This window comes from Brachyistius frenatus, unplaced genomic scaffold, assembly GCF_029030835.1.
Source record: "Brachyistius frenatus isolate BFR_SWC_R1_liver_20210118 unplaced genomic scaffold, ASM2903083v1 Contig_454, whole genome shotgun sequence".
Classification (NCBI taxonomy): domain Eukaryota; kingdom Metazoa; phylum Chordata; class Actinopteri; family Embiotocidae; genus Brachyistius; species Brachyistius frenatus.
Genome location: NW_027211053.1, coordinates 84452 through 111563, shown reverse-complemented (window position 1 = coordinate 111563; position 27112 = coordinate 84452). Strand labels below are relative to the sequence as shown.

Here is a 27112-nt window from a genome sequence, read left to right as displayed (position 1 = left end):
GAAACTTTGCACTCGCATCCGGTTTTTCAGCGGACGACGAGATTCTGGAAGTGAACGGAAGATATCTCTCTTGACGGCACAGCGTGTCTTGGACACATCCTGCCGGGAGCGGAAGTGTCTGGGATCCTGCTCGATCCGTCGCTTTGAAGCAGTTCGTTTGCAAAGGGAGACATCCATCTCTTCCCCCCCCCCAAAAAAAAAAAAAAAAACACACCGTCAACGCCGACCGGACTCCGTTCAACGTCGCCCGTGCACCATTTATAACGCGGGGTTTATCGGCGCAGGACATGCTCGATCAGGTGACTTTTTTTTTTATTATTATTTATTTATTTATTTTTTTTACTACATGTGTAATTTACCATCAAACCCGACGGGAAGATGGCCGCTAAATAAATAATTAAAAAAAAAAAAAAAATTAGAAAACGCGGATGTTTGTGTTTTTCTGATGAATATTGTGGTTGTAGGTCTGCGCAGTAGGAGTGAGCGGCTGCCCGGACACAGGAGAGGATTAAGTTACTGCTGCAGGCGGCGGATTATTTTATTGGCCTCCTCCTGTCACGCCCGATTCTTTGGTGATCCTTTTTTCTTTTTTTTTTTCCAATTAAGAGAGGTCGCTCCAAAACCAGGTATGCCGTTATTGCTCGAAAACAAAAACAACCTTTTTGTTGTTGTTGTTGTTGTTGTTGTTTTGTGTGCAGTTTCCGTGAATTGCCTCATTGTGGGTTTAACTACGCACTAATGCGCGTCCTTTGTTGCTCGTTTACTCTTTGCAGCTACTGCCTCTGCACGTCTTATTGTGAGCAGACAACAATAGAAACCCAGAAAGAAATGGTTTATAAAAAAAAATAATAATAATAATAATAATAATAGGATGAAGTTAATAAACGGCGGCGCACTATTTGGCAACACCGAAATACCGATGGAGGTTTGAGGGGTTCTGCAACACGCAGCGATTGGAGCGTTTTTTTGTTTGTTTTAATCCTGCAGACTGCAAGCCTTCATACCTGCTAGTGTTTAATTTGCTTTTGACAACTGTTATGCTTTATGGCATATAGAGTTACTGGCTCTCCTATGGCTGCCCCGACCCCCTCCATCCTCCATCCTCCCCCCCTCCCCCCGTGTTTTGGTCTCAGGCGGATCATGCCCTTTTGTCCACTGGGGCCTGAACTGTACTTTTCATGGGCAGACTCCCACTATGAAAGAATTTGCTGTTTTGACAGACCCTCCCAACCCCCAACTCCTTTTCTTTTCTTTTCTTTCTCTCTCTCACTGACAGTCTAAACATGTTGAGGAGTCACTGAATACACTGTAAAATAGTGGATTGTACTATTATTTTAATTGGCACACTTAATTATTAAGCCAACTTCTTTTCTGCATCATTTATGTTTAAAAAAAAAAAAAAAAATCTATAATTGCCAGGCTCGAGATTGAGAAAATACAATTTAATTTTCAACTAATGATTATTTTCAGTGTCACAGGAAAGTTCAAAATCGCCATCGCAGTTTTCCAAAGCCAGAGATGACGTCATAAACTGGCTTTGTATTGATCAACCTGGCGTTTAAAGAAGATAAAGGCCGCAGATGAAATAAAAAATAATTCATTTCAATTATTTTAAACCAAGAAAACCAGCTTTCTGTCACATTCAAGAATTTTTAAAAGGCTTTCGCTCGATACTTTATCAAAACAATTGATTAAATATCAAAATTGTTTACTCTTCTGATAGTCCAATGATCATTTTTTTCATTCTTCAATCGTCCTCATCCAGTCGCTTTTACCCATTTCAAGTTTTTAGGGCTCAAAAGTGTCCCTTTGCTTTCTTGTTTTCTGTCTTAACCGATTCATTTCCCCACAGATATGTCTTTCCGGCGAGGTGTGGTCAGGCAGAGCAAATTCCGGCACGTCTTCGCCCAGGCGTGGAAAGCCGAGCACTGCATTGACGACGTCAGAGTGTCCCGGGTCACGTGGGACAGTCCCCTCTGTGCGGTCAACCCGAAATTCATCGCCGTTATCATCGAAGCCGGTGGAGGAGGGTGCTTCCTCATCGTCCCGATCAGCAAGGTTCGGCCTCCCGCGTCACGTTGGGCCTCAGACGGACAGCGGATCAATACTTTTAAAGCCTCGATCTTCTTTCCCTGTCTGCCAGTCACTCTGCTGAAAGCTGTGTGTCGGCGACTCTTGGACGCCTCGCTGCATATCCGACTAATGGACAAAAGTCAGATGACTCTAAACTTTTGCTTTTCTCCCGCAGAGTGGCAGAATCGACCAGTCCTGTCCCACAGTCTGCGGCCACGCAGCTCCAGTGCTGGACATCCAGTGGTCTCCTCACGATGACAACATCATTGCAAGTGCCTCAGAGGACTGCACGGTCAAGGTACGTCGACATAACAGCCCGTTTATCAGCTCTCGGTGTCATGTTTAAAGCGCGGGTTACCCTGACAGCAGGTGTTCGAGCAAAGTCTCTTTTAACGCGGACCGTGAATTATTCGTCACTTAAAGGGCGAAATTCCCCGGCGACGCTTCTTGAAGAGCTGTCTTCGGGACGTCGCTGCTGTTTTGGAGGCGTTTAGTTTCGTTCAGAGCAAATGAGCAGAAATGTTCAGGGAACCAAGAACGTGTTGATGTAAACCTTCACTTACTCTCGGATAGTTGTTTTATTTGTCAGCCGGTTCGACCTCACCAGCTCCTCGTGAGGTCATAAAAAAAAAAAAAAAGGACCTCATGAAGAGCTACAACGGCAAATTTACGGGAAACTACTATAGGTTGATTTTCATCCCTATAAAGGGATTTGAGATGTTGATCTGACTGCTGCACCTCACGTCTATCGTATTTTGTTGGAAGGTGTGGCAGATCCCAGACGGAGGGCTGACGAGTCCAATGACTGAGCCCATCGTGACACTTGAGGGACACAGTAAAAGAGTGGGAATCCTGGCGTGGCATCCAACTGCCTTCAACATCCTCCTCACTGCAGGTAAGATCTTTTGTCGTATCCATGTACCCCATATCAATTGCAAGAACCGCCCGGACTGCCTCGTACTGCTTGAAATATGACTGGATGTCTCTGGAAAGGACGCTGCTTTCTCAATGCGATCTGTGACGGCCGTGCTCGGAGGCTTTATGCCCAATAATATACTCGCGCACTCTTGACCGCGAATTTCTTTTCTTTTTTTTTTCTAATTTGACACGGACGTTCATTTGGACTCGAGGACGAACTGATTCGAATTTGGCGGTCGAAGATCATCGTGACCCTAAAAAAAACCAAAGTTGTGGCCGTAACTCAAGAATTCATACGCTAAATGTGACAAAAATTTCACGCGAATGTCTCATGGGATGAAATGATGGCATTTCATACCCAGAAGGTCAAAGGTCAGCTTTACTTCGAGGCAGTAGAGGTCCGTTGGTTCTCCCGTAGTTTCTCATGTAGAATATAATGTGCCGTATATTACCTGCATGTATGATATGAGTCTGGACGGTTGACTGGATGATAGAGGGCACGCAGCCACGAGGTCCAGTTTTAACCCGCACACTGTAAAGAGCCTGGTTTCTGAATGTTACTGCGCTATTGTGGATTACGTTGTTTTACGTACATTTACATATATTTACATAAAACGTTGATCTAAAAGAAAGGTGTGTACCGGCAGACCTTGTGAAACAAGTCATGTGTAGTATTTTACATTACCCGGAGAAAAGTGGCACACGGTGCACCCGTCCGAAAGTTGAAGAACAGCTCTTATCCTGCTGTGTTGGTGTTCAGTGATAGCCAGTTCAAATACTGTTGTATAATACAAGCAAGGAATAGGATTCTCCCCCCCCCCCCCGCACCCCCTCCTCAGCATCTCATAGCATGCAATGCAACTTTAAAGGAGAATGTGATTAACCTGAAAAATAATTACACTTTGCTGCAAAGCTGCCAGATTTGGATTCATTTGAAAATGTGTCCAACGCCAAACAAACAGAAGTGCATTAAGAAGTACACAAAGTCCCCCCCCCCCCCACAATAGACTACAGCTGTGAATCTTAACAGCACTAACTGCATGAAACGGCCCGCGTAAACCACAAGCTATGTAAACAACAGCCATGATATGGCCTTAAACTTGGAGCGACACACGGACAAATGGACTGACAGCGACGTCCAGGCTTTATTGAACCTATATGCTCCGAAGGAAACGCAACACGGTTTCAAATAATCAAGAAGAAACCTAAAACAAATCTTCTTCGCATAACGAAGCAGTGCCGAGAGAAAATCCCCCCAAAAAACTGAAGCGGGACAAGAAAGCCGAAGACTACAATAGCCAAAAAAGCGGGTCAGGCTGTAAAAACCAGCCCGTGGTTTGGCACACTGGACACAATTTTGGGCCGCGTGCCGGTAATGCGCGGACAAAAGATTCTGCAGTCGGCTTAGCTTACATCACCTCTACTTTATTCTGGTGGTTATATTTGCAGCGTGGAACCCATGTGGATCTGGGTTTCCTCTCGGAAAGAACCGTTTGGTCAGAAAACGGCTCCAGTTCCTGTTTATCAGGGTGGCCGTCTTTACACGATTTGCATTCATGCGCACGACAATATGCAACTCCGTCGTTTGCACTTTTTAAGACAAAGCTTTGCAATCGAACACTATTCTCTCCTTTACACTAATGCGCATCTTTTATTGCGTCCTGCGGCGCCTCGTTTTTTACGGCCTCGCTGCGTTCGGGCTTTCAGCAGCAGCACGGTCGACCTCCCCGTTGTCTTTTGCTCTCTCTTTTGGGCCGACAACACCTCATCATCGGCTGTTGTGTCTCCCTCTTTCAAGGTTGCGACAATGTGATTTGTGTGTGGAACGTGGGCACGGGGGAGCTCGTGTACCAGCTCGGTGACGCCCACCCAGACCTGATCTACAGCGTCTGCTGGAACAAGGATGGCAGCGCCGTCTGCACGGTCTGCAAGGACAAGGCCCTGCGCGTCGTGGACCCACGAAGAGGCACCGTCCTCAAGGTTGTTTCACATTTTATACGATGCGCGCAGACGTGTACGAAAGGGGGATATCGGTCCTGCGCACCCTAATGGGAATGAATCCTCATTACTGTTGTATCGCATTCGTTCTTTACCAGCCTGTAATTGTTGTCGTAGGTCAGAGAGAAGGTCCACGATGGTACCAGGCCGATGAGAGCCGTGTTCCTCCCTGATGGAAAAATCCTGACCACGGGCTTCAGCCGAATGAGTGAGAGACAGCTGGCTTTGTGGGATACAGTAAGTCTCTTATGTAGAAAATATCCTGAGGAATTACATCCACACTGGAAGGTCGCAGCCAAGTCCAATGTTCAGACTCACGCCAGGAGGTAGTGAGTGTTTTATTTCAGCAGGCTGAATGTAAGGTGAATGAACGCTGGATATGTGTGTCGAGTTTCATGCGAGTGAGCTGGACTTTGCGTCACAGATCAGCAGTTCATTTTCTAAACTGTAACCGCAATGGTTCACTAACTTTAACTTTACCACAGTTGTGAGTCGTGGAAACGTCCATTCGGCGTTTTGCAGAATTGTCTCATATATTCGCTCATTATATGGTCGAACGGACATTTGTGAGCGGTTACGATGAAAATCAATTTGCCTTGCAGAAAGATCTGTCGGAGCCGATGGCCATACAAGAAATGGACACAAGCAATGGAGTTCTTCAACCCTATTACGACACTGACACAAACATGGTCTACCTCTGTGGAAAGGTGAGGCCTCGGAGCGATACAGCACATTCAGCTTGAAATATATAGCATCACTTCACATTGTCACTGTGATTTGTATTTTATCTTTTTTTTAAATCTTCGGACTTTCAGGGGGACTGCACCATCCGATATTTTGAAGTGACAGACGAATCCCCGTACGTTCACTTCCTCAGCTTATACAGCAGCAAGGAGCCTCAGAGAGGTGCCGGCTTTCTCAGTAAAAGAGGTGTGGATGTCAACAAGTGTGAAATCGCCAGGTGAGTACAGCTCTGTATGTTTGGTAATGTTCTCCTTAACACACCTAAACGTTTTCTAATTGTCAACCAAACTCACCAAAAACAATCCAATGAATTGATCCTGGTGACACGTGTCGACTGTGTAGCCAAAGCTATATACTTTTTTTTTGTTTTGTTTTGTTTTTTAAGAGTAGATATCTTGAACTGCACCGCTGCTTCAAAATACTCCCTAAATGTGTATTATTTTTGCCACGGAAAATAGTCCCCAAACAAATTCACTTTTTACTCCTGTTTGAGTTAAGTTGTCTAAAACTCCAGTTCTCCAGCTGTTTTGGAAATTAACGAAAGGCCCGTGTCCACCGAAGCGTATTTCCCTGAACGCAGTGTGTTTTATAGATGGTTTGTCAATTGGAGCGCCGCGTTCCTTCAAATGCAACGTGAAGAGGTTGTTTTTTTTTTGCTTCTGCAGATGTTCGGTATCATAGCAAAGCATTACAGCTGAAAAAATGCTTAGAAGCGCTGGGGAGGGGGGGTTTCAGCTGGAAAAAAACAACTATTCAGTAGACACGCTGCCTAGGACTTTTAAGTCAATGAAACTGTCCAGTATGTATATAGAATTAGCTCTGAATTCTCCGTGAACACGATTGCTATATTTTCTGGATCATCCGTAGGTTCTATAAACTGCACGAAAGGAAGGTGGAACCCATTTCCATGACTGTACCCCGAAAGGTAAGCCAGAAACAGCCTTTCAAAGTGTAGCTTATGAACTGTTTTTTTTTTTGTTGTTGTTTTTTTTTTTTTAAAGATAACCATCTTGTATGACTCATTCAACTAGTAATTGCAAGCTCTCTGCACGCCCTACACGCTCTATAAATAACAATAACACCCCACCTCCACCTCCACCTCGCCTCTCCAGTCAGACCTGTTCCAGGGCGACCTTTACCCAGACACAGCCGGCTTGGAGCCGGCTCTGCTGGCTGACGAATGGATCGCTGGACAGGATGCGCCGCCACTGTTGGTCTCCCTGAGCGGCGGGTACTCGGCTCCTCCGTCCAAACACAGAGACAACCTCCGGAGCAAGCCCAAGCTCGTCTCTCAGGACTCTGGCAGCGGGGGGGCCGCCCCACCCTCGGCGGGGAGCGCGGCAGCTCCCGCTCCTACGCCCACCTCCGCCGCCAGGGAGACGGAGGAGGAGACGCCGCAACCTCGGGTAGCCGCGAGGGAGACGGACGGAAACGCCGAGAGGCCGAAGAGAGAGGTGGGTTCTCCAAAAATATATCGACCTTAGTGAGAATCTTTTAAAATCTGCCGTCTGACTTGCTCTTTCTCTTCTTTCAGGACGAGTTGTTGACCGAGTTGTTGGCGGAAATGAAGGCTCTACGGGCCGTCGTACTCGCTCAGAGCCAGAGGATCGAGCTGCTGGAGAGGCAGCTGGCTCGGATTGAAGACGGGGATGTATGAGGAAGCGGGAGATTCACTACATTCGGACGCCATTCTTACTAAACCCGTAGAACATAGCCTTGCTAGAATCAACAGTACCTTAAAGCTGTGTGAGTGGAAGAATGTAGTGTAGCGACTAGCCGTGAATCGCAGCGGCTTACGACCAGGTCAACCATCGAGAGCGAGGCCGCCGTTTGCTTTTGAGATGGATATCCAGCTTGTGGTTGAGAGTGGGGGTGTCATCTGCATAGAGTGAGATTTACAGTCAAGATCATACTTTGATTTTCACATGAAAGATATTGTTGCCGCGATTTGGTGGTGCATATTGTGCAGCTTTGAGCTTTGCAAAAATCGCTGCTTTCATTTTGAAGGACTCTGAAGGAGGAACCGCAGCCCGAAATTAATGCAAAAAGTAGCGACAAAAAGCATTAAATCGAAGCCAGTGAAGGTTGACATACTACAGCAGAGCGATTAGGTACCTCCAATACGATGTTTTTTTTTTTCCTTCTCTGAAGCACTCACAAATGTAACCATTAGGGCTATTTAATCAGGTAGTTGAAGCTGCTAAACTGTGAGGTCATATCAGACTCCCAACTCATTGTGTGACTCGTGCTTCGTTTTACGACTTCATTAGAGGACGCCGTGTGTCAAGTCAACTGTAGAAAAGTCGTCTGGTACACAAATCATGACCTTGACCGTGAGAATCGTGTGAATGATAGCTAACGAGAAGCTGATGTAGTTGAATATCTACGTGTAGTGTAATTCTGTGTCGTCTTTGCAGTCGATGAAAAGGTTAACACTTGTGATTTTGTACCTCTTGTCGTCAGGCCAGAACAGCGGCTACGTAAAGTTTTCTGCAACACCATGTGGCAAAATATTCGTCCACACTATCACTAACGTATACCTGAAATACATGCCTTTTCATTTCTTCTTTCTTTTTCTTTTCTTTTCTTTTTTACATGTGTGGAAAGGCTTCCATATTTTGCGTCCCCTGAAGAAAAATGGCCGTTGTTCGGTATTTTCCAGAGCAGCAAACACTACACTCTTCACTTCTCCGAAGCAAAATAAACAAGATGCCCCGTAAACATAGGGCCTAATTTGTGCTACAAACGGTGAATATAAAAGCATAACTTGACATCAGAGTGATGTAACACTATATTTACTCAGCAGAGATATTTGTGTTTGCAGCTGCAAGAAAGAGGAAGTGAGTTAAATGTTCAACATTTTCTACAGTTTGCAATGGAATTTGTATTGATGTTAAAAGATGGAAAGCACTTTTAGATGGGTTTTTTTTTCATTTTAGTTTTGTGTTTCTGCCAATACTGTACATTTAGAGGCATTAATCTGTTACTTACAGTCAATTATACTATCACAAGGGTACATTCCACATCAAGATTATCCCTTTATTGCTTTATTTCCTAATGCACTGACCTCTTAACACTGACTGTAAATTCAGTAGAAGGTTAAATGAGACTACATTGTGAAAACTCAATAAACATTAATTCCTACTTTGTATGAAAAGACTCCTTTTAAAAAAAAAAAAAAAATTGTACCAAGAAATCTTCTGATCGTGTTCATCTATTTGTGGTATTTGTATTTATTTAAGTGTGTTGACCGTGTGCGATCAACTTATCCAGGTAAATACGTTGTAGATGCACACTCGTAACACTGACTTCACCAACTGGGCAAAATTCCCCTATGCATGGGCTTTTCATCTGTTGTCTGAATTGGTCATTCTTGGTAATCCTCTGACATGAGATTGGTTGGAGTCGAGGACAAAAATAAATGACAACACAGTTTCATGTGACCCATATTAGAAAGCAGAAGTTTCAGTGGTCTGAAAAAACTTAAAACTGAACACACAAATTCTTTCTAATCTGTAGTCGAGAGGGAGAAAGTTCCAACCTTTGAGCCAAAGTTTCAAGGAGGAACGGTTTAAGAGCAGATGTGAGCTCAGATTGAGATGGTAGATCACTTTCTCATGCAATCAACACTGTTTTAGAGGACAAAACTCAGTCCTGATGGAAGTCAGTTGAGTGTGACCAGAAGTGAGATGTCCAAGCTGGCAACGATTCAAGATGGCCAAACTGCAGTGTATCTCTGATCGAAACGGGAACCAAGTATTTAAAATAAATTCTGAACAGACATAGGTGATAAATGAAAATAAAACAAGTACATAAGACAATGTGGATAGAAACTAATACGGTAAAATAAGAGAAATAGCTTTTTCTTAAAGGAGAGAAGCAAAGGAAATGCTTATAAGGATGAAGTTGTGCAAAAGAAATTGTCAAAAGACAAATTTCTGGCATCTTAAGTGGTCATAAAATGGTGAACCGTCACATAGCCCTTTCACAGTGAGAGAATTCTCCATCTGTACATGTATCGTGATTGCAGAGCAGAGTTGTGCCATGTAAGATGACTGATTTGATTCAGCGGTCTTTGATGGGTGCATGAGGGGGATGAAGAAGCCTGGCCACCTGAGCGAAAACAGGATGTGGCCGACAAGAGTTTCACATTTAGAAGCCGTGCGGGGCTTGTGAAAACTTACATGCTCTTTTGAGAGGTTCAAATCTTACAGCCGTAGCATGTAATATGGTTCAGTTCTTGGGTTGTCTTTTTGTGGGTTCAAGAAGGACAAAACAAAACATGGCTTTCACGTTAAAAAGTGACATTTGTACAATTAAAAATCAAATACATTGATGCTTCATACACTGCATGCAGCTGTATGCTTGCAGGGAAAATATTCAAATACGAGTCTTCCGCCTCCCACTCTACATGTTTCTTATCTGTGCTTTCCACCACACCCTTCAGCTTGTCTTCAATCTCAGATCTCCTCCTCCCCCCCCTCCACCCTTCAGCCTCCACCTACCTCAGAGGGCTTCAGAGCACTTTTCTTTGATGCATACATCACCCCCGTTCTCATTTTCTCTCTTTCCCCCTCCACACACATGCCGTCGCACCATTCAAACTCACCCTAGATGTCACAAGTCAGTCACTTGCTAGTCGTTGTTGTCGGGCGGCACAAACTACATCATTGCAAGTTTGGTAAGTTAGTTTTAAAGTTTATTTCCTCCCTTGTTTAAAATTTTCAGTCACTTCCTCACTCAAGCTTTGCTACACATTTTCTAATGTGAATTAGTTATCTGTGTTTCCCTACACTTAGCATGACCTTGATATTTCTCATTTGAACTAAAAGATTTTTTAATTTATTTCAAACGGTACATGTGAAATTGCAGGCATTCATTTACCGGGAAAGTCAGTTACCTTCGTGCATTTCAGCATTTAATTACACTTCAAGTGCCCTTCCTTTAGGTTTTTTTTACTAGTCATTCTAAGCAACTTGACGTCTGATCTCAGTCCTTTCATGGCTCATGCTGTTCAATTCAATTATAATTTTTACAGGAAACCAGCTAAGCTGCAAGCGGTCTGACCGACTTCCTGTTGTTCCAGTGAGCTCAGGCAGCTTATAGTTTGATAAGGCAATACAAACTTCCTGTTGCATCTCCAGCGTGAGTATGCAGCCTATTTTACTATTATGATCCTAATAATATTATCGGCAAGCAATTCTACAGTTACAATATTAATTCTACATGCAAAATTAAGTTGAGTTGATCCTTTTTATCACGTATTAAGATTATGGTTTAGTTGTATTGTAAAGACAATGTTGGCATGAAGTGATCTAAAGTTTTAGCTGCAAGGACTGTCGCCTTATTTTCTTTATTCATTTCCTTTTTTCCGCCAGATCCTGAATGTAAATTGACCAATGTATCTTCTGATGACAAGATCGCCGCTGCTTTGAAAGTACCAGGAGTTCTGCAACTGAAACACTGAGCCATTTTTGGTATTTTTCTACTGGACGGGAAATATTCGAAGGAGGTAACAGTACATTTCTTAATCAAATCGGACTGAATGGTGTTGAATTTAAAGCTTGATAACACTGAGTTGGACTTCTCGTGCTACCGGAAAGAGTTAAGAGTCGACCTGGTTCAAAAAGCCTACTTCATGTTTGGCGCCTGTGTCAACTCGTTTTTAGGTTGCATTAGTTGAAATTGCAATAGAACAGAAACCTGTAAAATACAGATAAATATATGACATTTACACTTGCATGTATTAACTAATCTCCTTTGCACATATGACATTGTTTTATATGAAAAACCACACCCATGTGGCAGCATTGTCCAGGCTAAAACATGTGGTGAAACACTGTTTTCTAATCCAAGTTGTACACTTTCAAGGAAATAGTTTGACATTTTGGCAAATATTTATTGAATTTTTTTTTATTTTTTTTTACCAAAAGTTAGCTCATGTATTGTATACAGTATGTAGCTGAAGCAGCCAGTTAGCTTTGCCCAGCATAACGACTGAAAACAACGGGCAACGGGTACCGGCAGCTTTAAAACCTGAGTATTAACATGGTATTTATCTCATTAGATGAATTCATACAGAACCCAACATTGCTTTTTTTTTTGTGTAACAGAGGTTGTGTGACACGCTTAATTCAAATCGTAGATGTGCCCCACCTGTCAGGTGGATCTTAGCAGACATGAAGGAATTAATGTGGATTTTAACAAATTTGTGAACAAAATTTTAGAGAAATTTAAAAAAAAAAAAAAAAAAGAAACTGTGGGCATAGAAGAAGTCTCACATATTTTACTTTGATTCATGAAAAATGTGAGCAGATAAACAGTTTTGAGTTTATATTTTTGTTGGGCGTATTTACCTGATGGCAGAATAGGGTCAATTTTCTCCTTTAACTCTGCAAAAAATGTGAATAAATGTATTTCCTAACATCTTAAACTATTCCTTTAAGAAGTACTGCCACAATAACAAAAACTCTGAATCTCTTCTGTCTCCTTACCGCAGGCATGGGTGAAGACATCGAATATAAAACATCCAATTTGATTGTGTGGATCCTTTTGTTCTGCTTAGTAGGCCTCATTGCATTGCTGCTTGTCTTGTACAAGCATCTGAACAAGGAGACTAAAGGGGAGTATACTATCCGGCGCATGGTGTACAAGAAGGGAGGGGTCAGGGACCAGGTGAGAGGTACAGCATTATCTGTGGGGACGTGCCTTGGCATCCAGCTGTGGCCTCTCGGTACAGATGAGGACGGAGATGAAATGCAGGAATTCGGGGATGAGGAGGGACAGGTGAACGGTTCCCTTAGCCAGGGGAGTGACACGGAGGGAGAGGATGAGCAGGACGAGGATGAAGATCACGCGGAGGAGCAGTGTGACGCGGCAAAGGAGAAAGGCGACTCTTCAGAAAATTACTCAAGTTTGGAGGGTTCGCAGGCGTGGGAGCGGGCCGGGCTGACGGAGGAGCAGGAGGAGAAGGAGGACGACGCGGAGGAGCAAAGCGGGGAAAGGCAGGAAAAAGTGGGAGAAGACCAAGTTAAAGTGGAAGCAAGCGGAGGGGCCGGGTTGTCGATAGACCTGAAGCAGTTCTCAGGAAGTGCCATCTGGTCTGAAGAAGAGGGAGGTGACTTTAGGGGCAGTGATGTGACAGCATTTTAAAAAAAAAGAGAATCAGAAATCATTAGATACTTAGGAAACAGTTGATCGCATATTAGTATCTTAATCGCAACTGTAAGAAGCCATGTAAACCAAGTGTTGTTTTATTTTCCCAAAATGAATGTCAGCCTACAAGTAGTCAGGCAGTGTACAAAAAAATAAAATACCAGAATCAGCCAATAAAACACCCACCACATGTTTTTAATTCTACCCAGATTGCAAAAAGAAAAAGAAAATGGAGGCAATGACCTCATTATCCTCAGTGGTCTGATCTTTATTCCACTTTCTGTTGAGGGATAAAAAGCTGATTGATGAATGAAACTGTTGGACATTTTCAGAAGTACACTTAATTGTATTTTTAATGTTTGTGTAACAATTGTGTAAACTTTAATGATGTGGACTTGAATATATGCTTCTTTTTTTATTGCTTTTTTTTTATTGCTTCAAATTAAAAACTGAAAAAAAAAAAAAAACAGACTTTTCTCTGTTTATACTGCTCTTAAAAGTGCAATATGTAAGATTTAAGTCCCATCTTATAATACTCTTGTTAAGAGGTGACAGCAAGTCAGTCAGTGCAACTCTGAGCCAAACAGCAAACTACAACATATTAAAACTGCCAGTAACATCATGCAATTAGATACCTTTATAAGATGATGCTTTATAACCAACGTTTGCATTTTCTTACCAGCACAGGACAAAAACAGCGAGTTTAACATTAAACTTCCTTTACTCACAAACAGCTGTTTCCAGCGGTGGAAAGCAACAACGAGGATTTCTCTTGTTTTGCTTCTCCTTTGCCAAAAGTTTCAGTCTGTTTCTTGGGCCCCCTCCTCTGCACCTAAAGACCCACACAGATTACATATCACAAAGGAGGAAGGCATTTCAGCCGGCAGCATCTCACTGTGACCATGCGTGGACGAACCGGGTAAACAAAGTGGTAGATCTGTCTTGAGCTGACTGTTAACCCAAAGACACTGCGCCCGCGCATCTGCAGAGGAAACCTTACTGCACCCCAGGCATGTCAATCAAACCAGACAAGCACTAAGCACAGCAGTCTTTGAGGCTTAATATCCAGATCATTATGTAAAGACTTTAAGAAGAATACTGAAATAAAGGACCGCAATCGATGGTTGTAATATATAAATTAATATATTACCTTGCTTCTGTCGACCAATGGGGATGTAGCTCAGTGGTAGAGCGCATGCTTCGCATGTATGAGGTCCCGGGTTCAATCCCCGGCATCTCCATTCTTTTAGATGTTTATTTTTCTTCGCAAATAAATAACATTTGGTGAGGTGTGATACATTTATAAAAACAACAACAACAACAACATCGGTGTTAACTATAAAACATACAGAAATACGTTATAACATAGCACTGTATACCAAAACACCGTGAACAGTCAGCGTGAGGTGAGAGACGTTCCTGATTGGCCAAGAGGAGCCCTTGCTCGAAACTGATTGGACGTTGGACGCCGTCGAGGCGTGGGGTTTTCCACGCACGCGATCGCCAAACATTTATTTTCGCCAGCCTAATTATTTACAGTGTTGGGTGAGAGCACCTCGATAAAAAACAACAACAACAACAACAAAACAACAGCACTGGAGCCGATTTATCCCGGTAAAAATATTTAAGCAATTTTATTTTTTAAATATCATCTTCCCTTGCAGACAGTACTGATTATTATCTTTAAAAAAAAAAAAAAAAAATTAAAAAAAAATTGCAATCTTGCATTGCACGATTTGTCACAGTAACCTAATTTCACGAGTGCCGCACCACGGTGAGCATCCAAGTTGCATTTTCTCCTCTCACCCAAACTTGATTGTGCCCGAGAAATCATTTCAGCAGACGTCACTCATCTGCATAGGGAGTAAAATGCAACCATCCCGAGCGGCTTTTCTGCGCCCTGAATCGCTCGTTATCTTTCCTCCGCGATAAAGAAAAAGAAAAAAGAAAAAAAGGACCTACTAATTGCTGCATATTCGAAACTACAAACATGGAAGGTACAGTTTGCATGCGCTGTCATCCCGAAAATGGTAAATCCAGAGATAGAAAACACATCTGGGTTGCAAACTGTCCAAGATGGTTGCAGCGCCGCTGTGCGCAGGGATGCACGGCGGAGCGGCGGCTGGGGGATCTTTAAACGCCCATCGACCCCCGCGGTTTGTCTCTCGTTTACGCCTCGATATTGTCTTTTTTTGTTCTTCACCCTCTGCAGGAGTAGGATGTTACTAGCGTCCGCCGTGGTGGTATGGGAATGGCTGAACGAGCACGGACGCTGGCGGCCCTACAGCCCGGCTGTCTGTCACCACATCGAGGCAGTCATCCGGAGCGACCCGCGGTGTGGTAGTGTCGTCCTCGGCCAGGTGGACTCTCGCCTCTCGCCCTACATCATCGATTTGCATTCCATGCACCAGTTCCGACAGGACACAGGTGAGAAGCGGAGGAGAGGGACGGACGCACACGGGTGGAGGGTGGGACGGTGGAGCCGGGGCCTCAGCGAGGTGGAGGCCTTTAAAAAAAAAAAAAAAAAAAAAAAAAATGTATTGATCATGTGTGTCTACTTTTGTCTTTTCAAGCCCTGGTGATGATTCTCCTACCAAGAAGTTGATGGTTTGATTGGAAGTGTTTGTCTTGTCACTATAGGGTTAAAATATTTTGAGGTAAAAATACATAAATTGCATTATTTGTATTTTAAATAACCAAATCTAGTCTCTCATATTTGACTGTTTTCTGCACAGTGAAGACAGGGAGTTGTACTGTATCTGTGATTTTGAGAGGTGTCAGCATTGACGTGAGTCATTCTGGTGTGATCTCTGTGTGTGTGTGTGTGTGTGTGTGTGTGTGTGTGTGTGTGTGTGTGTGTGTGTGTGTGTGTGTGTGCGCGCCTGTAGCACCTAGGCCACAATAGCGGCTGAGGTGTCCAGTCACAGACGAAGACAACATTTCGTTGCCAACGCTACCATCAGTAATCTTTTACAGGAGAATTTGGACATAATAAAAAAAAAATTTTAAAAAGTCCACGACCACCCAGAGAAGAGGCGAGCAGGGCCGTGTCGGACGCCTCGGTTTTGGCAGGCACCCCAACGTTGCCCTTCTCTCCCGGCATTAGCTGACAAAAGCCTTTGTGCGGTTTTGTGGGTTTTTTTTTTCTTCCAAACGGGCTGAGACGGGGAGGGTGCCCCGGTCTAAATAGGAGAGCAGAGGAAGGGTGGAGAGGGATTTTAGGGGAGTCTGGGGGCGTTGAGAAAATGGGGGGGTGACAGGAGCAGGTTTTATGAATGAGCCCCTGTTGTTGAGGCGTACTGAGCAACTTATACTGTACGAGGTATTGTGGAAATCCCAGTTGAGTTCTGGTTTGCTGTGTGTTTCAAACGCTCTCCTGTCCTCTGTGCTTTTAAATATAACTCCAGACTCGGAATATTAAATAGTGTTTGCCGGGACAAGTGGGATCTCATTAATTCCCTCCTCTTCAGACGGTTTAAAACTCACCCTGTTGTCTGCTTTTATCGTTGCTGATTAAAGAAAAGCAGAAAGAATAAGGGCTTTTCCTTTAAACATAGATGGAAATAAAGCATTTCATCTGAAGCTCGTCCATTTTAAAGGAAACGTGCGCGCCGCTCTCCTCGAGACGGGATTTGATGTGCGGAGGCTTTGCGGGATGAAGTTTCTCTGGACGCCGAGGGAAGGCAAACACAGCCAAGCTCGGGTCGGATCGAGGCTGCCAGCCAATCAGAATTCAGGACTCCGTGTGCTGTTTCCAGGGGCAACCTGTTTGCCCAAATTCTTAAGCAAGCAAACACCGACATGTTGAATTTGTGAGAGTTGTGATCTACTTGTCGGCAGCAGACAGCAGGGCAGTCGCTTTCCTCGTCTTGCATCTACCTCACGTCACCCAACATCGGGTTGCCGTTCGGTAGATTCGAGGAAAGGACGAAAGGCGATCAATATGTGCAATAATTCGGTCCATCCAAAGAAACCTGACGTTGGCTGTTGTGACTCCCGCCTCAGGTACCCTTCGGCCGGTACGACGCAGCTTCTACGACCCCACGTCGGCGCCGGGCCAGGGCTGGTTGTGGGAGTGGGAAAACGACGCTGGCAGTTGGACGGCGTACGACACCGAGGTGGGCATCGCCATCCAGGCGGCACGTGATCGTCAGCAGCCCTGGCTGGACCTGGCGCCGTTGGGTTTCTGCTACCTCATTGACTTCGAAAGTATGACCCAAATCAACGGGCAGACGCAGCGCTGCAGGCGCATCCAGCGCCGCTCCGACTTGGCTTACCCGCTGGTGTCCGGGCCTTTACCCAAGTCCCACCACGCCTGGGGACCCGCGTCCATGCCCGGACACGGGGGGCTTCTGGGCATCGATGTGTCTGGAGTGGGCATGGGGATCAGGATGAGCAACAGCGGGACGGGAAACGGGAGCGCGTATCCCAGCGGGGCGCTTCCCGCTTCAGCCATCACCTCCTTGGGACAGCCGTGCGCCTGTCAGCAGTGCATGTTGGTGCTCAGCGTCAAAGCAGGCGCCATGTCGACCGCTCACACTCTGGGTCGGAGGCCGCCACAGAACAAGCCGCCCAGCCCCAAACTAAGCAGTCACCCTATCCCGGGAGGGTCTTACTCACTAACCCTCCCTCGGCCACCATCCCTGTCAAGATCTTTTTCCCCCCATAGGACGTCCATAGTTGGGGCGACAGGTGGCTTCGGTATAGGCGGTATGGGAGGAGCGGGAGGTTTGGGTATCGTCGGTGCCAGCGGTACCAGCCTCGGCTTCGGAGGAGGCTTCCCCCACTCTCTTTCTCTGCTGGGGTCCGCCACCGCCGCCCTCTCCATCTCCTCCACTCGCCCGCCTCCTCCTCCTCTCCCGCCTCCCCCGCCGCCGCCGCCTCCTCCTCCGCCCTCCGCCACGGCCTTGTTGGCCGCCACCTCCCCCCCTCACCCCTCCACCTCCTCCGCTCTGTCCAATTCCTGTTCCGCCCCTGCGCCGCCCGCCCCGGGCCCACCTCTCATCTCCACGGTGGCCTCCACGTGCGCGCCCTCGCCTTCCGCCCGCGTCCTGGGTCCAGTGTCTTCGTCCGGTGCTGCTGCCTGCGCGGCCCCTCTGCCGCCCCGGTCCAGCCTCGCGGGGCTGAGCCGACCCGCACTGCAGCGCATCGCCATGGCTCAGTCACGTGCCCTTATCGCCTCTGGGTGAGTACAAAACACCGTATCAGCACCTGTTTTAAACAGCCCTCTGCTTCGCGGTACACGGAGCGTGCTTCGATCCGACAGAACTCGCCCCGTGACGGGAATTCTCTTGCTGAGCAGTGCTGCCTTTTATTTGTGTTTCAGTTTACTCCCGAATCGTTCACGGCGGCTTGTTTACTACGACAAAGATCTATAAATCAAGATCCAAGCGCAGACAGTATGCACATAGAGGAATAGTTTCTTAGCGGGATGACAACGGATTTGGGATATATTAAATGTTCCCCGGGGATCCAACCCCATTTCAGTTTACTGGATACAAATAAATGAGCCCAGCTACCCAGCAGGACCTCAAAAGTGCGCCCTCTTTACACCACGTCTGACATCGGTGCTCATTAGCATTCATGAGCCTTTAATCTTTGAGACAAAGTCCACAAAGCCCGTTCATTTACGTGGGAAAAATAAAGAAGGGTATTCAAACGAGCCGAGCTCTCACAAGGGGCTTCACACATTCCAGACATTTGTCATGCAAACATTGAATGACGATAATACTTCGACAACACGCTCCCACACTAGTGCAAAGGTTTAAGGCCCGGAAAGTAACGCGAGGATTTACCACAACCATTTTTTTGGTTTTGTTTATCCATTAAGTTCAGTACAAAATGCAGTAAAAAGATAAACAAACTAAACTTAATTAATATTCTGTGTAAGCATTCTTTTAAAACGGCACCAATTCAACTTGTGTCCACTTCTGGGCAGTTTGTCAAGGTACTCGGCGGGTAAATTGTTCCAAACAACTTGGACAACTTTCATCAGTTTTCCTGTTTCTAAATATAATCCACCATATAATAGCCACTTTGAGGCGATAACGCTGCAAGTACTTGGGGTGGTAACCCTAGCAACAGTTGTGGGCTTGTTTCATAAATCATGTTTACAGAGTTATCGGGATAACTTTGGATAAAACAGAGAGTCCGATAAAATATTAAATGTCGAGTCAAATACAGAGACCTGGTAAACCACATTTTGAAGGCGTGTGAGCCACGCCTGTGTCAATCAAACATTTTCATCAGTTTTGCTCGGATGAATTTTTCTTTTTCCCTTTATGACGCTTTTGTTATATCAAGACAGAATTTTGGAAATTTCAGTCAGGAAAACACGAGTGTGTAGATGGGTATCTGCAACCTAAAAAAAAAGCTATAGTGTTTAAGGAAATGGTAGACGTGCAGAGAGTCAGCTGCACTGGAAAAGTTGGAGATGAAAACGACATATCGAAGAGCTACTTTTAAAAACAGGGTTTTTACGTTTTGTTTACATTATGTTCTGCAGCTTAAATGTTTCGGTTCAGCTAAAACAGCAGCAGACGTATCTGGCTCAGCAGGAAGTTTTACATTGTAATATTAAAATCCCCATCCACTCAAAACTATGCAGGAAGATGTTTGCGCAGTTTGATGGTCGAAGGCGGTTTTCACTTTGATCTGCTGAATGGGTTCTGGAGTAGCTGCGACTGTAAGAGTTGTCGGAGTCATTATCATCCAAAGCCTCTCTGCGCGACCACGTGGTCTTCAGGTGTTGAGTGTCTTTCTTTGAGGGGTGCCATCATCATCAGTGAGTGATGAGTGAAGGAAGCTGTAGTATCCAGGTGTCGTAGCCAGAGGGCGCCGGTTAGTAAAATGTCTGTGGTCAGTGTTGAGGAGGAGAGGTTCGCTGATGTTTCAGGTTAAATGCACTTTTTTAAACAAGAACACCATTGTTGATTTCTGTTTTGTAGGGAGCGTTTCATCATTAAGTCTCACTAAAATAAATGTTTCTTTTTTTTTTTTTTTGTAATGCAGTTTCCTCCCATATGAAAATGTCAATATGCAGGGAAAAAAATGCATGCAAAAGTCTTCCCACATTAGTCTGTGAGCAGGTCTGAATAAACTTAGCGGCCTCCGCTGTGATCAAACATTAAGACATGACAACATGCTGACGGTAATTACCATGAATTACCACGTGCCCTAATCCAACATTGGCCCTGCAAAATAACCCAACTTTCTGAATCGTCACATTAGCCAAAAATCTCCGTAAAACACGGCTTTACCAACAGCTAAGCCTCAGATTAATAGAAATACGGCAGGCTTAATATTTCTGCCTCAGTGATCTCTGTATTTTGCGTTAGGTGAGCTCTGCAGCTCTTTAAACATATCAGGTGAGAGTTCTCTCATATGTTCAGCAGATGGTTCACCTGCTGCTGCGGTAAAACCGCCGACGTCACAGATCAGGAATCTCTCTCTGATCCCAGGAGTCTGCCATTTTCAGCTCACTCCTTTTTCCTCTAATTCATTCATGGTGCCACTGATGCAACGCAAGGGAGAAATTTTCCAAAGCTGCTCAACCCGGTGAGCTTTAATGTTATCCAAATTACATGTAGGTAATTAGGCACGCTCATTTGAAAAAGAGAGTCATAGAGAGTAATTCCAGAAACTCAAATGGTTGAAAAAAAAAAAAGTGAATTAATGACCCCTTGAAGCATCGCTCTCATTGAATGACATGTTGTATATTGTTACATAAATTCAGATATTTTCAGAAAAACAACAAAATTATGCTTGTTCAGGCAAGCAAACAGGACAAAGTCAAAATCTAGTGTCTGCCAGGACCTTGTATGAAACGCTACAGAGCTTTTAATTTGAAACCAGGGCTTTTAATTTGAAATGGCTCCAGGAAGTTATGACGTTTGGCTGATTAATGGTGTAACTTCATCAGGTTTTTGCATTTATACGGCTGGCCCTTCTCTCGCGGACTAAGGTAAAAATGTAATATTCTGTATTCAAAAGTATTGTTTTGTCACCATATGTCTCTTTAAAGCTGCATTCAATAGCAAAGTTAGCTCAAAACAAAACTAAGCAAACGATTGGCCAATTACAGATCCAATAGATGCGAAGCAATATTAGCATTAATTTGGAGTCATGTTTCTGGTCCTATGATAAACGTGTCTTCAATATTCAGTTTCCTTTTAGCTCTGTTTTGGTCTTCACCAATAATGTACATGTGAGCAATGTACAGAAGAAATATGTGACCTAAAGAGGAGGTGGGATGGTTAGATACTTAAATATTTAAAGTGATATGAGTGGATATGCGTGAATTCTGGTCTTGATTTTGAGCATATGTACGTGTTTTGAAAAGATTGTCACCTCAATTACAACACTTATTATGATTGTGTTATGAAAACAAGAAGGATGATCAGCAGGTGGATCGGTGGGTTTGTTGTCATCATTTGTTGTTGTCGAGAGACTTGGCCTGCTGTGAAAAGGAGCAGATGGTTTGTAAGTGAGGTGTTCGCATCGGAGGGGGTCTCCAGCAGGGACGAGAGTCGCCTTTGGTCCGCACACCTGTCCCCGTCCTTTTTCCTCCTCCGTCCAATTTTGTCACTCGTACCCGATCAGAGGTTTTACCCTCTGCTGCGAGGGTGAGTCTTTTTCATTCGGGTTTGATTCAAGGTGTGAGCTCGCATCTGGAAAGTGTGCGAGAGCAGCCACACACACGGCAGCTTGTGTGTTTATTAACATCGAGCGCTCCAGATGGAGGTTGCTCTAATGCCGCCGGCTTAGCCAGGATCAAAGGAACGTGACAGACCGACGCTCCTCTCCTTCTCTTCTTCGCCACCCTTTTTCACTGCTTTTCTCTCACCTCCTCTAAATCTTTTCATCGTGTCGCTCAGGTTTCCCGCCTGACTCGCAAATGTCAATCTACTAAGCGCTGTTTAGGTTCGACCCAGTTGGCTGCCTGACTTTGCGAGTCACAGTGTTACCGCAGGGAGGACACTTTGTTTGTTGGTCAACACACAAATATACACGGTACAGTGTAATCTGATTGTCCGGTACTGAACAGTACAGTAACTGAACAGTACAGTAAGGTTTTCCGTGTCGCTGTTACATGATTTGTTTACACAGGGAAAATAATTGTTGATGTGTCACCAATAATTCCACAAACAAACAAACAAACTTTTGAATTTTGTGTCAGCATAAGAGCACAGTTGAAAAAAAGTTTACATTTTTATTTTATATAGATATTTTATTTGGAGAATTGCTGATCAGCTGTGAGGTTAATCAGCCACGGGATGAGATGCGACCTGAAAAACCAAAACAATTTTCACGTATTATTTCAAGATGAGCAAATTCAATGAACTAATCCAACACTAACAGTTGTGCTCCGACGGCATCCTCTCGGTTGTGAAAGGTCCTTCACGCCCTGCTTTCTGAATGTTTCTGGCGTGAAAACACAATCAGACACTCTGGTGGTCGCTGCATCTATTTATAGCTTTAATTAGAGATAAAGCTAGACAAGGAAGAACGTACAGTACATAGTCTTGTACAAAAGTAAAAGGGTAGGCTATTCATAATCAAACTGATTCATTAAATAGATCAACGTAAATATGGTTAAGTCTGTCAGCCTTATGACAGCCTGGCAGTGTGACGCGTTAACTGACAGGTAATCCCTCCTGTGACGAATCTCTGGCCTACAACCAAAGTTTAGTCAACAGATGGAAACAGGTGGATTAGCCCTATAAAAGAGGAAAGAAACGTGACACCAGGGCACAAGCCGAGGACGAGACAGACGAAGACACACCAGCTGTTTAACTTCCGAGACAGGAGACAAATTATTGGATATTGTCGCTGGAATATTTGGACTTTTATTTGTCGTCTTCGGTGCTTTTTCAAGCAAGGAAGATGACTGTTATCAAAACTGGCAGACCGTAAGTGCGCGCATCTGACTGCGTAGCTCTTGAGAATGTCGTTGTGCTCATCAAAAAAAAAAATGCTCTTGTGTGTTTCACGTCTGAAGGTTTCTCACCTCTTCATGAGCATAAGTACTTTACAGCAGTGGTTAGAAATGCCGGAACCGTTCAACAAAATAAAAGCATGCGTTAACTCACCAGATTAAACATGAAAATGGATGGTGCTTTCAGATTTCTGGATAAAATCAAAGCTGCTTTAATTGGTTCAAAGGTTAACTCCTTGTTTTAAGTTTAAAGTACTTGCAGTCATAAGTGACTGCTGCCTCTGGGCTTTTCTATGACTTGTACCAAATAATCAACAGCAAAACAACTAATTTATGGGCCTCTCAATAATATTTTACGTGTCCATAGCTGCCATAAAATCCTAACCTTCAGACAGCAGGAGATTGTATTTGGCCCGGTGTGTCAAATCATTATGAGCAACGTGTTTGTTTGTGCACGTGACTCGACCAAAGCTCCTTAGCCAGGTGACATGGACTGAACTAGAAACCAGCATATGCCGCGGCCGGGTGTGTGTAATTCCACAGGTGACTCATCAGATTTGACCTTATGTACAGTCAATGGATTTGACACATTCAGTCTGGGCTGAGGTCACTTGACCCGAAGGGGTTTATGCTTTTTAGTGGGTCAGTCATCGATAGATTCTATAGGTAAGTTTTTGTTTTGTTTTCTTGTGTTTCAGAGTGCCAACAGTTCCAGTGAAGAACCTGAATGGATCGAGCCCAGTACATCCTGCACTGGCAGGTAAACATATATTTATAGCCTAGTCCTTTGTCATTGTACTTAAATGAGATTATTATTTGTAAAATTCAGCAGTCAAGACTTTTAAATTGGTTCAAGATGACATTTAGCCCCGTATTTAACCGGTATATCATTTAAATCCAACTGTATGGTGAATAAATACTTCTTAGGATAAAGAGCTCGTTGGGCAGTACAGTGTGTCTGTTTTCAGGCATTACCGGCATCCTGATGAGTGCAGCAGGACTTCCTGTCTGCCTGACCCGCCCTCCCAAGCTCGTGCTTCATCCTCCACCTGTCAGCAAGAGCGACATTAAGCCTGTGCCCGGACTGGGCCACTGCTGCCGCAAGACCACAAAGAAGCAGGCCCGGAAAGGTGGGTTTGTTGGCGATGATGTCCGACTCCGCTCACCGGTGCACGTACACATCTGCTTCGTGCCCATGAACTGATCACTAAACTGTGTGTTGTCTCTTAGGAAAGACCCCTGAGGAAGTGGTGAAGCGGTACCTGCAGAAAGTCCGCAATCCCCCAGAAGAGGTGAGTTTTTCTTGTTTCAGATTAGTTATGAAGGCAAGTTATGTGTCAAAAGTCTGTTTTTGGACTAGTTGGTTAGTTCTGTGATCTCACTTTCGACCGCAAAACGATAAGAGGCAATCTACTTGGTTGGTTCCAGAACTTTCAGCAACATATTTTATTTTGAAAAGAGGCAAGCAAAACGGAAAAGGGAAATTTAAAGACAGAAAAAAAGTGGGAGATAAAACGTGTATTTTTTGATGCCTCTGTAAATCTTCATGGTAGAACCGCATCTGCACTTTTGTCAGTTGGTTTCAGAAGCAAACTAGGCTGAAGGTTTTTTTCAGGACCAGTTCATGACCATAGCTTCATGATCATACTGAAACAACAGATGGAAATTAGCTACGAGCTAACTCCGGTGCAATTAGTCAATCGGAGCCCAATCTGGCGATGAAGGCCATGAATGTGTCTGAAAGCCTGAAAAAAAACAAGTGATTTGAGCCAAAACTTTGCACCAAAAAACAAGGTGTGAATGATCACAATTCTGATTTTTGTTCTGTTGTTTGGTACAAAAATGTAAAGATTTTCGTGTTAGAAAATATAAATCCTCATAATCATTTGTGTTGGTTTCAACATAGATTGTACTTGTCTTCTCGTATCAGGACTGCACCATCTGCATGGAGGCGCTGGCCGGACCGTCAGGCTACAAGGGCCCCGGCGTGGGTGGCATCTCCCGGGCCGAGTCGGTGGGCCGCCTGGCTCAGTGTGGTCACCAGTACCACCTCCAGTGCCTCGTCGCTATGTACAACAACGGCAACAAGGACGGCAGCCTGCAGTGCCCCACCTGCAAGACCATCTATGGAGTCAAGACCGGCAACCAGCCCCCCGGCAAGATGGAGTACCACGTCATCCCCCACTCGCTGCCCGGCCATCCCGACTGCAAAACCATCCGCATCATATACAACATCCCTCCTGGCATCCAGGTAGAGTCACGGCATCTGTAGTTCTGTGACACATGCAGCTAAATGATCAATACAAGATGCATTAATGTCTGTGTTACTGCACTTTAGGGCCCAGAGCACCCGAATCCAGGCAAACCGTTCACTGCACGAGGGTTCCCCAGGCACTGCTACCTCCCTGACAGTGAGAAGGGACGCAAGGTAAGACGAGTCGCATCCCTTTATTTTCTCACCCCAAGACTTCTGTGACGATTACGCAGTGACATCTTTTCTAACTTAACCTCTTGGTTCAGGTTCTGAGGCTGCTCCTGGTGGCGTGGGACCGCAGGCTCATTTTCTCCGTGGGCACGTCCAGCACCACCGGCGAGTCCGACACGGTGATCTGGAACGAAGTGCACCACAAGACAGAGTTCGGCTCCAACCTCACGGGCCACGGCTACCCGGACCCCGGCCACTTGGACAACGTCCTGGAGGAGCTGAAGGCTCAGGGCATCACCGAGGAAGACTGTCTACCCAGAGACTGAGACGGAGACGCGCGAGGCACAGAAGACACGCAGGACGAACAAATTGTGTTCAGAATCTGACTGAATGAACTTTTACTCCAGAGATGGAAAACAACTTCAAAATAAAACTCTTCACGGAAATAGTTTCAGCAGAACCAGCTGAGGTTCGAAGTTCTCTTACGACTGCATGAGTCGATTTCGATACGTGGGGGATCGTTTACCTTCCTGATGCAGTAACGGTGTCGAGATGGCAGATGTTATACAGTGAGACATTTGAGACCACTGTGCACACACGAGTCATTGTTAGTTTGAGAAAAAAAAAAAAATCTGTCATTTATACTGTGAGACTTCATATCAAGAATGTAACTAAGTGATTTTTTTTTAATTATTATTATTATTATTTTTTTTTTTTTTGCTGAATTGACAAAGTGTTTACCACTCCTGCTGCTATGTGGAAGTGAAAGGAAGTTAAAGTGAAAAGAAAAGGTTTTTTTTAAAAAACTTAGTCCACAAGCAGAAGCAGCATTTCACTGCAGACTTTCAAGTGTATAACTGGATATCTGAGCATGGGTATTTGCTGACCTCTAGTGTTACTTTTCCAGAACTACATTCCTTTTCAGGTTTGATTTTTAAATTGTCTTCTTGTATATTATGAATACTTGATATATTATATGATATTGGTTCCATTCCGTCACGTTTTTATATCTTAATTTTACATTTTTGTTTTATATGGTGCGTTGAATTGCGTTGTTTTCGGGTGTGGCTTGATGGACTCAGACATGGGGTGATGGTAAGAGAAAGCTGCTGGTGTACCAGAGTTTGCCTGACACTTTATATGCCATTTACCAGTCCCCCACTTTATTTTAAAAAAAAAATGTAAAAAAAAAAAAATCATGTTCAGTATTTTGTATTTGATAAGCTCACAAACTGACATTCCTTAATTGTTTGGCCCTCAGAGCATGGGTGCATCAAAAAGCTTTCTATGTCTTCTTGTATCTGCGTTAATATTAAAGACTGATTATGGATTATACCCCCCCCTCCCGCCCCGCCCCCACCGAGGAGGAGTAAATTCCCAAAAAGCTAGGATTGGACCTCCTGCTTGAGCTCAGATTTGCACAGCGCTTTCTTCTTAGTATCGACAGGAAACAGACAGCTTGTATCTACTGTACTTTTGTGTCAAGACACACACACACTGACAACACACACACACACACACACACACACACACACACACACACACACACACACACACACACACACACACACACACACAGCCTCAAATGCTCCTATCACACTACAGAATGTGGTCATCAGTTGTTTTTGTCGTCTTCAGTTTTCCCCACGACGAGGTGCAAAACGACTTATCTCGATGTGGACCCAGCTTTGGTCCAAAGTGGTCCAGTCAGTTCGCATTCAGTCCGTTGTGGACCGGTTTATTAGGAGGTACGTTAGTGTTGACATACTAATGTAGGCCAACATTAAAAGCATTTATACTTTATGATACTTTGTGTATGCACTGTACTGTATGTACTGTATGTGTTTTATGTGCACAAATTT

At 44.5% G+C, this 27112-nt stretch overlaps 3 protein-coding genes and 1 non-coding gene across 7 annotated transcripts; all 4 read left to right on the top strand.

Moving 5' to 3' along the window:
- The first annotated feature begins 145 nt into the window (after positions 1–145).
- coro1b (coronin, actin binding protein, 1B) lies at positions 146–8877 on the top strand. Its single transcript, XM_069725856.1, has 12 exons — positions 146–299; positions 465–626; positions 1853–2058; positions 2249–2371; positions 2839–2968; positions 4790–4971; positions 5107–5226; positions 5592–5696; positions 5805–5950; positions 6601–6658; positions 6846–7187; positions 7268–8877. The coding sequence occupies exons 3-12, from the start codon at positions 1855–1857 to the stop codon at positions 7388–7390; spliced, it is 1533 nt and encodes a 510-aa protein (XP_069581957.1). The 5' UTR covers positions 146–299; positions 465–626; positions 1853–1854; the 3' UTR covers positions 7391–8877.
- Positions 8878–8949: 72 nt separating this feature from the next.
- On the top strand, positions 8950–13118 carry LOC138637302 (acidic leucine-rich nuclear phosphoprotein 32 family member B). The gene is made up of 4 exons (XM_069725859.1): positions 8950–10414; positions 10772–10878; positions 11112–11245; positions 12233–13118. The coding sequence occupies exon 4, from the start codon at positions 12235–12237 to the stop codon at positions 12883–12885; it is 651 nt and encodes a 216-aa protein (XP_069581960.1). The 5' UTR covers positions 8950–10414; positions 10772–10878; positions 11112–11245; positions 12233–12234; the 3' UTR covers positions 12886–13118.
- A 939-nt stretch (positions 13119–14057) lies between these two features.
- Positions 14058–14129, top strand: trnaa-cgc (transfer RNA alanine (anticodon CGC)). Its single transcript has one exon. It is a non-coding gene; the product is annotated as a tRNA-Ala (tRNA).
- Positions 14130–14617: 488 nt separating this feature from the next.
- Positions 14618–26813, top strand: dtx4a (deltex 4, E3 ubiquitin ligase a). Of its 4 annotated transcripts, none has more exons than XM_069725847.1 (9): positions 14618–14885; positions 15101–15315; positions 16894–18073; positions 23524–23585; positions 23794–23955; positions 24056–24117; positions 24732–25076; positions 25164–25253; positions 25346–26813. In XM_069725847.1, exons 2-9 carry the CDS (start codon positions 15108–15110, stop codon positions 25574–25576), a joined length of 2340 nt encoding a protein of 779 aa, XP_069581948.1. In that variant the 5' UTR covers positions 14618–14885; positions 15101–15107; the 3' UTR covers positions 25577–26813. The 4 variants fall into 4 exon arrangements, with proteins under 4 accessions (XP_069581948.1, XP_069581950.1, XP_069581949.1 ...); XM_069725849.1 differs by having other exon boundaries at positions 14620–14885; positions 24756–25076; XM_069725848.1 differs by having other exon boundaries at positions 14878–14918.
- The last annotated feature ends 299 nt before the right edge of the window (positions 26814–27112 follow it).

Bases quoted from the DNA above. Each gene is read 5' to 3' on its own strand.
- coro1b (XM_069725856.1), top strand. From the start codon at position 1,855: ATGTCTTTCCGGCGAGGTGTGGTCAGGCAGAGCAAATTCCGGCACGTC. The intron at 2,372-2,838 runs GTACGTCGACAT...TTTTGTTGGAAG, and splicing joins CAGAGGACTGCACGGTCAAG to GTGTGGCAGATCCCAGACGG. The intron at 5,227-5,591 runs GTAAGTCTCTTA...TTTGCCTTGCAG, and splicing joins AGCTGGCTTTGTGGGATACA to AAAGATCTGTCGGAGCCGAT.
- dtx4a (XM_069725847.1), top strand. From the start codon at position 15,108: ATGTTACTAGCGTCCGCCGTGGTGGTATGGGAATGGCTGAACGAGCAC. The intron at 15,316-16,893 runs GTGAGAAGCGGA...CTCCCGCCTCAG, and splicing joins CCAGTTCCGACAGGACACAG to GTACCCTTCGGCCGGTACGA. The intron at 18,074-23,523 runs GTGAGTACAAAA...CTTGTGTTTCAG, and splicing joins CGTGCCCTTATCGCCTCTGG to AGTGCCAACAGTTCCAGTGA.
- LOC138637302 (XM_069725859.1), top strand. From the start codon at position 12,235: ATGGGTGAAGACATCGAATATAAAACATCCAATTTGATTGTGTGGATC.